Genomic DNA, 8375 nt, shown 5'->3' on the forward strand with positions numbered 1-8375 from the left:
TCTGGCTTGTGATCCTCCCCTGATGATGGGGGCTCTGGCGACCAGGCAATGATTGGATGGGCTCACAGGGGTGAGGAACAGGTCACTCCTCCAAGGCTCAGGGAAAAAGAGTTAGTGTGGGTTTGCAAGCTGGGAAAGTAGGCATCTGAGAGCAAAAGGAGAGAACGGCATCCCAGAGAGAGAAGGTGCAGGCGGAGAAAAGTGCAGACTATAACAGAGAAACAGGGTGAGGACAAGGCAGAATGAGATGATACTCAAGCAAAGGAATGGGGAATTAGAAATTGAAATAAAAGTTAGAAAAAAGGAGATAGAGAAAAAGGTCTATCTGTCTATATCTACACAGGGAGAGAGATTCAGAGAGAGGTATAAACAGGGGGAAAGCAATGAAATACAAGGCATAGAGGGGAACAGAAACAGAGAAAGACTGATCCAGAATCAGGGACATGAGACTGAGCTGTCTTTGGTCTTTGTTGTGAGCCATGGATGCAGAAGGGAAGAGTGAGCAGGGTAAACAAAAGAAGGGGCGAGTTTGCAGCAGTCTCTGGTCCGAGGGCTTTGCAGCCGCTGGGACTTTGACCTCCACGGTGGGTGAGTGAATCTCTGGGGTGGTCCTGAGGAGACAGCAGGTGTGCATGCTCCATGCTCAGGCTCCGTGGGGCGATGGTTCACCACGAGGAAAGTGAAGAGGAGAAATAAAAAACCAGAATCCTATAATGTTAAAAACAAGGGAATCTTAGAACACATGGGACGATACAACTCCTTTGCTTTACAGAGTGGCACACTGAGACCGTGACGGATGAGGAGGCGGCAGAGGCTGAGCTAAAAGCTGTCTCCTCACTCCTGACCTCAGAGTTTGCTCACTGCACTGCTTTCTCCAAGGAAGAGAGTTGGAGGGGCCAGGGCTTTGGATCTGAGGAGAGCAGGGGGCTAAGGTGGACAGTGAGCACGGGGTAGGGACTACCACCTGGGTCCCCATGGGGTTGGGATCCTCACTCCAGATATCTTTTCTCAGTGTGTGCCTCCCAGGTGTTTCCTTTTGCTCCTGTTCTCTATTCCCCAGCTGGCTCTCAGACTAATTAGTGTGGGGGCTTAGTGAGTCTGTAGGGAGAAGAGGCAGGCCTTTCCCATGAGCTCAGGTTCCTGCAGCCTGGTGGCCAGGCCAGGACTGGGATAGGGGAGAAGATGAAATGTATGTGTGAGGAGGGTGTGTCAGAGCAGAAGAGTGAGGAATGTTTCATCTTCCCAGGTGGAGGGAATAGGACAATGGGAACAATATAAAGGTTTAAGTTGCATGTGAACCATGAGAGCAGGGAGCAAGTCATAGGGGTCTTAGACAGAGACCTGGGCAGTTTGTTAGGTTGTCAGAGCGAATAGGAGATCCACAGGGTGAGACCCAGGAAGGTGGTATGTGTGCTGAGAGAGATGAAAGGCTATGGAGGGGCATGCCTTACATGGGGATGAATCTGGGGGAGTGTAATGGGGAGTGGGCACAAGGTGCAGAAGTGAGGCAGAGGGAGCGTGAGTGCCTAGGACAAGTGAGACTGAGGGTTAGACTTCATGCTGAGAGGGCAGCATGGGTTAAGAGAATCAGAAGTGAAGCAGGGCCAAGGCTGAGCTGGATTCAGCTAATTCTGAAAGCTGAAGAATTTCTGGTCAGGGCAGAGTATATGAGCAATACACTGGGTCCTAGTAGAAACTGGGGGTTCCAGCATATGTGGTCTGGGATGGATGGGTGGATCCATGCGGCAACAAATTCTCCTCCACCCTCCTTCTCAGACATGAGCACTCAGCCCTACAGGAACCTCTCTGGTGTAGGAGTGGGGAGACCAAGTCTTTGCTCACAAGGAGAACAAAGGGTTCGCCCACACTCCTGGCGCCGCCAATGCACCACCTTCAGTCCAGCGCACTTGGAACAACTGGAGTCAGCTTTTGGGAGGAACTGCTACCCTGACATTTGGGCCCGAGAAGGCCTGGCCCAGGACACAGGTCTCAGCGAGGCCAGAATCCAGGTGATGGCCCAGGATCCTCCGCCCACCATCCCCTGAAGAAATGCAGATTCTGTGATTGGGAACTACTGGGGCATAAATTCTCAGGGCACTATAACCCTAACCCAAATGTTCACCAGAACAGAGTCTTACCCAACAGTCAGCATAACCTCATCTACGTCAGGAATTTCACTGGAGTTTAACCTTGGGGCTAACCTAATCTAACTTGAATTTCAATGTCAAACTCCAACCTTAACAGTGATGTGAACTCCAACAGAAATTCAATCCTAACTATTCACACACGTATGTAACCTTGTCCCTAACCATGGTCTTGAAACTCAACCTGATGCTTGCTCAATTCTAACCATAGAGTTACTTAATCTTAAGAATAAACTGTACCCTAAATCTAACCTGGTCTGTAACAATTAAACTCATCCATAGTCTTAGTCTCTAATAACCCTAGAGGAACTTTCCCATTCTCTGTGGAGGTGAAATGCCACTGTGTCATGTTTATCTCTTTCTTTTTACAACTTGACATTTCTTACTCACCCAAAGTTGTAGCAGGGCAAATTTAGATATGGATTGGGGGAATGGTGTGGGTCTTGCTTTGTCACTAGTCCTGGTTCAGCTATGCCTTCTGCAAGAGCTTTACTTCCTCTGGGGATGTGGGGGAGTCTTATGCCCTGTACCAGTCTGTAGCCGCATATGACAATGCCACCTATTTGAGAGAGGGGCTCTAATGTGGCTCTTCTCCCTCCTCCTCAGGTCTGGTTCCAGAACCACAGACCTAAGCAGAGGAAGCAAGAGCGGTCACTGCTCCAGCCACTGGCCCATCTGTCTCCTGCCACCTTCTCCGGTTTCTTGCCTGAGTGCCCTGCTTGCCCCTACTCCTACCCAACACCACCTCCCCCAGCGACCTGCTTCCATCACCCCTACAACCATGCCCTTCCCTCACAGCCTTCCACTGGTGGTTCCTTTGCTCGACCCCACCAATCTGAAGACTGGTACCCCACCCTGCACCCAACCCCTGCTGGTCATCTGCCCTTCCCTCCACCCCCATCCATGCTTCCCCTCATCCTTGAGCCACCAAAGTCCTGGAACTAAATTTAAACAAGTACTGATAAGGTAATTTCCCAGCCTGTGACCCTCATAAAACACAGAAAACTAGGTGGTTTCCTTTCCTTCTAAGGGCGAAGTAGAAATATGGTGAATGACAGCTCAGAGACTGGGAATGTTAAAATGGGAGATCATGATGAAGGCTCACTGAGCTGATTAATTGAGTGAATTTAAGGAGGTGAAACTACTGGAAGATATAGGTAAAAAGCCCCAGTGAAGGTGACTGGTGGAAAAGTGACATTGAGGGAAGCAGTGGTTGCTGCTGGTGGCTGGAAATGGTTGAAGGGGATAGAACTTTTGGGACTTCACTCATTGAGATCACAGTTGAGGACCTTCATCCCCATTGTTTCTAGCTGATTTCAATAAGACTTTTGATTTAATGTCTACCTATACATCCCTTCCCCATCACCACCATCCGAATCCATCATTAAGTTTTATTCATTCTATCCTGGAAATAGCTCTTGAATTTACTCCTGTCCTTTCTGTTCCAGCAGACACTTTTTTTCTGGCTCCACGTTTTCTAATTAATCCTCCTCCTTGGTTCCCTTAGCTCCAGTCATTCCCACTTCCAAAAGGCTTTGTAAAGCTGATCATCAAATATTAGCTCTCCAGTGTTTTATAAACAATAAATAAGTAATACCTGATTTGCTAAGCCTGTAACAGTCTTCAGCGTTACCTTCAACGTAACTTTTAAGTCACCTGCATGTGGCTTTGTTATTGAGCAAGGGCTCCTGTGACTACAGCACCGAAAGCCAAACTCTGACAGCTGATGTTTGCAATAAAGTAAGGGTTTATTGCAGGGTGCCAAGCAAGCGAGTGGGAGACAAGCCTCAGATCTGCTCCAACTTGGCCTTTGAGTTGGGGGTGTTTTTAAAGAAGAAGAAAAAAGAAGTTGGGATTAACTATCATCTTGTGACATCTCTTAATCATAGTTGTGGAAGTCAGGATGTTTCCAGTTTACAATTCTCTAGCCACCTGGGGGATCTGTGAGCTCATCCTGCTCTGGAGAAACAACCTGATTTTGTGTGTTAATGATAATATCTACAACAGCAATTTTAGTACATTAATGATGTTATAGACAATAGCAATTTTAGTCATCTGATTCTGTTTGATTAGTGTTCAGTTAGCACAGGATTGAGGTCAGAAGAGGCAAACAAGGGAATAAAGTTTTGAGTAGAGAGATTAATCAGAAACTCACAAAGGGAACTCAATTTTAGAGGGGCTCAGTTTCAGTTTGTGAGAGAGAAGAAACAATTTGATTAAGGGCAAACTTTTCCAAGAGCAAACCGTGAGTCTTGAGGTTCATAAGAGGTCATTCCCAGAAAAGACTCTGCTGTGAAGTGCCTTAGTCTGAGCTCTCCTAACAGAAACATGCTGTGGCCTAGTTGGTTTGCCATTTATATACCATATTGCTTATAATGTACTTATTTTACTCATAATTTACTTATTTATAAGTAGGTCTACCTCACTTATGGGCACATACATAGAAGAATTCTGAGGAAACAAGCCTCTGGGGATTTTATTTGCAGTTTTTTGTATGTATTATATTTTAAAAGTCTGGAATTGAAACCTCTGTGATGCACAATTCCATTTCCATGTAATTATCCCCTTGTGCCAGACTGCCTTCCTGAAAGATAACACTGGTGTGCATACCTCCCAAGATGTCAGTGTCAGTTTCAGCACATCCTTATCGACATTGATCATTTTGGACAACTTTTTGACGGAGAGTCATGTCTCCTAGTTGGTTATTTTTTCAGTTTTCATTTAATCTATTGCTAGTGAATGTTAAAAATAGTTTCATGTTTATTGACAATTTACATTTTTTTCTCCTCTGCATTGCTTTTCTGAGTTATTTGTGAATTGATCTAGTCATCTCTTAATAGTGCTTGAGGAACCCCAAGTGAGAAATCTCCCCTTAATTTTACTGCTTCACCATGTTTTCCTCATTATTTGGATCAAAATAATATGCCTTGAATCATTTTAAATTTATTTTAGGTTGTGCGGTAGAATAGTCATCCAATTTCCCCTCAATCAGCTAGCTGGTTTTTCCAATATAATTTATTTAACAGTCTAACTTTGATTTCTAAAAACATTTTTCCACACACTAAGATCTCATATGGGACAGTTGTAGAGTCTTAATTCTTTCCCACCAGTTAGCTTCTCTATTCTGATATCAGTACCATAGTGTCTTAATTACCAAAAATGTAAGGATCTTTAAAATGTTAAATTTTCTTATCCAAATACAAGGTGTGTCTTGTTATTTTTTCCTGATTTCTCTTATGTCCCTCAGGAAACTTCTGGGTATTTTTTTATAAAACAAATCTTAATAAGAGTTTTATAAATTACAAAAGTTATATAGGGTCTTTGTAACAGTCAACCCAAAAGATTTATATACATATAAGACATATATATTATATAGATGAATATATATTATACATGAATATATATTTATACATATTAACCTGGATTAATCACAAAATCCCATGTTAAGCAAATTCACCTCAACGTGAGATAAACAACATTAGTAGTGTGTATCTTTCCACAACTTATTGTGCTCATAGAAAAATATATAGACATACACATGTAACAGGGAAGAACAAAATCTGACTCCACATTGGATCTGTTTCTTTTACTTTAACCTTTGCTCTCCATTAATTTTTATTACTATAATCACTAAAAGGCTGATGTCTATAGCTATAGGCATACATAATGGCCTCCCTCGGGGAACCCTGACCCTCTGCCTGAATATTAAACTAAAGTGCCTTTGTTCAGCTCACAAGGAAACACCCTGACCCTGCCCAACTGTGAATGGCTGCAGAAAAGAAGAAATTAACACAGCCCCTCCCTGAGGATGGCCAAAAACCAGGAGATATTTTGCAAGACTTATGGCCTTTTACTTTACTTCCTCACCTCCTCCCTTTCTCTGTTCTATAAAAAAAAGCTAGCATCCAGACCCTGATAAGATGTTACTCTAGGATATTAGTCTGCCAACTTCTCATCTGCCTGCTTTCCAAATAAAGTTGCCATTCCTTGCCTCAACACCTCATCTCCTGATTTATTTGTCTGTTATGTGGCAAGCAGAGTTAGCTTGGACTCAGTAACACATACACTAATATTTTTTCCTTTTTAAAAATAAAAATGAGATCCTACTGTAAGTGGATATAGATGTAAAAACATCCTTCAACTCGATCACATAGATTTTTATTGTTTTCAGTCCATTAAGTGGCAATTTTATGTGCCCTTTAACCATTCTCCTATCATTCGAGATTCACAATTAGATTGATATTTTGTTTTGTTTTACCACCACAAATGCCACTGTAGTTGTTTCATTAAAGGATAATTCTCAAAAAAGGTAAATCCATGACTCTCATAGATATGTAAATTTTATTTAACTCATTTAACTCATAAGGCAACGATAAACATGTCAAAGCCAGTTCAAAGGACAAAGACCAAGCATATTTATAGATGAGGAATAGTGAAATGAATGTGTAAATGGAGCCAAAATTGCCTTCTTTCCTAGTTGAGGAGGGACTTCAATTGACCCTTCAGGGGATGGGATTTATTTACGTATCTATAGACAAGAATTTTTTTGCATTGCCTTCTGTTATCTACAATTTACAGAGCTATAAATTAGCTCAAAGGCCAAGAAAGCCTCAGAGGGCAGAAAGAATCAAAGTCAAATAAACTGGAAAGGTGGGCCCTAAACAGTGCATGGCTTTCCATTGAATCACATTTTCCCCCTATAGTTTCCTCTGGTCCAGGTGCTTTTTACTTCTGTAGGTTAGATGTCCCAAGGTTGGACTGCTGTGTTAAGTGTTATGTACATTTAAAATTGTAAGAGATACAGCCTGATTAGTTTACCAAAAAGGGTAGCTTAGGAAAATGTCCTGTTTAGTTAAAAAGTTTTTTCTTTAAGCCTAGAAAATACTTCCCCCTAATATTTCTTTAAAGATTTGATTTTTAAAAAATCTAAAATAAATACAGAACCTACTTTTGTATATGCTGAGAATCAAGGGACTGAGTCTCTTCTAGATCAAAAGTAAAATATACCAGCGCTATTCATTAAACTACCTTATTCATTGAATCAAATTGCTACATTTATCATATATCATAAATTAAATTCGTGTGAGGTTTAAAAATCTATTCTTGGTTCTCTATTCGAGGGTCGGTTCTCCCACTAGCTTTTTAGGATCCCGCAGGCAGCAGCACACACCCGGTGTCCCCCTCAGCCTCATCACACCTGCTGGTGAGCTGGTACATACGAGGTCAAGTTCTCTGTGACCTTCACTCCAGCCTTCCTAGCCCATCTCGGCCTCCTGTCCCGCTACCTGGCCCGTGGACCCACTGTGGGGGAGGAAGGGGTGCAAGCGAAGGAAGGAAGGCAGAGGGTGTTTCCGCACTACTGGCCCCCTCTTGCTGTCAGCCTGCACGCATCCTGGTGCCTATAGTGCCAGGGACTGAACTGAGGGGCTGAGGCCGGTGAGGTTAGCAAGGCATCTCAGTGTCCCTGTGGGTCTTAGAAAGCCCAAGAGGCAGGGCAAGGCGTACCTCGATTCTTTGTGTTCCCCTGTCCTTCCTTCTCGGGATTAGAGATACCCTTACAGTTCAAACTGGCAGAAGTTTGGAATCTTTGCCCCAATTGGTGTTTAAAAAGAAAAAGAACTGCCTTTGAAGCAGCGACATCCCTTCACTCACCCCCGCCAACCAAAGAGGAAATGCAGCCACGTGAGGGTAAAGAAGTCACAAATTCTTCTTTGCGTGGGGAAATCTAAACCCCTGGTTTTTCAGAAAGATCCATTCTCAGCAGGATCCAAATCCGAGTTCAGAAAGCAAAATGACTTGGAGTCCGAAATGGGTGTGCAGGGCATAAGAGCAGGAGCACTGGGGTGGCATAGCAGGGTGCACTGCTCCACGCGACTTTGGAAACAATTAGGGTGCTCCTGCAAGCTACTGAAGACCGTGGGGCTGAACCATGGAGTTTCTGGGCGCTCCTAGAAGGCTGAGAGGTGAGGTCCCAGAGACCCTACTGGTCTGGGCTGGGAACGGGCGGGGCATGCTCAACACAATGAAAACAAACAGGCCTAAGAAAGTGGAGGAGTTAAAACATACAGCTCCTGTGAGAAACCCCCTCCCAGACATCTGGGACTCGAGGCCTGGGCCGCTTCTAGCTCTACCAGCCTCAACTTCCTGGGAGCTCGAGCAACGTGTTTCTAAGTGCTTCAGACACTTCTTGGTCCCGGGGTCTGGCTCCTCTCCAGCCCTCGGGCTGTCTGC

General features: G+C 44.0%; 1 protein-coding gene across 1 annotated transcript; it reads left to right on the forward strand.

Moving 5' to 3' along the window:
* Positions 1-479: 479 nt before the first annotated feature.
* LOC308609909 (homeobox protein prophet of Pit-1-like) lies at positions 480-3089 on the forward strand (the record flags this gene model as incomplete). Its single annotated transcript, XM_081259182.1, has 3 exons — positions 480-588; positions 1777-2009; positions 2751-3089. 3 exons carry the CDS (start codon positions 480-482, stop codon positions 3087-3089), a joined length of 681 nt encoding a protein of 226 aa, XP_081115308.1.
* Positions 3090-8375: the final 5286 nt, after the last annotated feature.

The sequence above is a fragment of the Mesoplodon bidens genome, assembly GCF_964165515.1.
Source record: "Mesoplodon bidens genome assembly, contig: HAP1_SCAFFOLD_92, whole genome shotgun sequence".
Lineage (NCBI taxonomy): Eukaryota > Metazoa > Chordata > Mammalia > Artiodactyla > Ziphiidae > Mesoplodon > Mesoplodon bidens.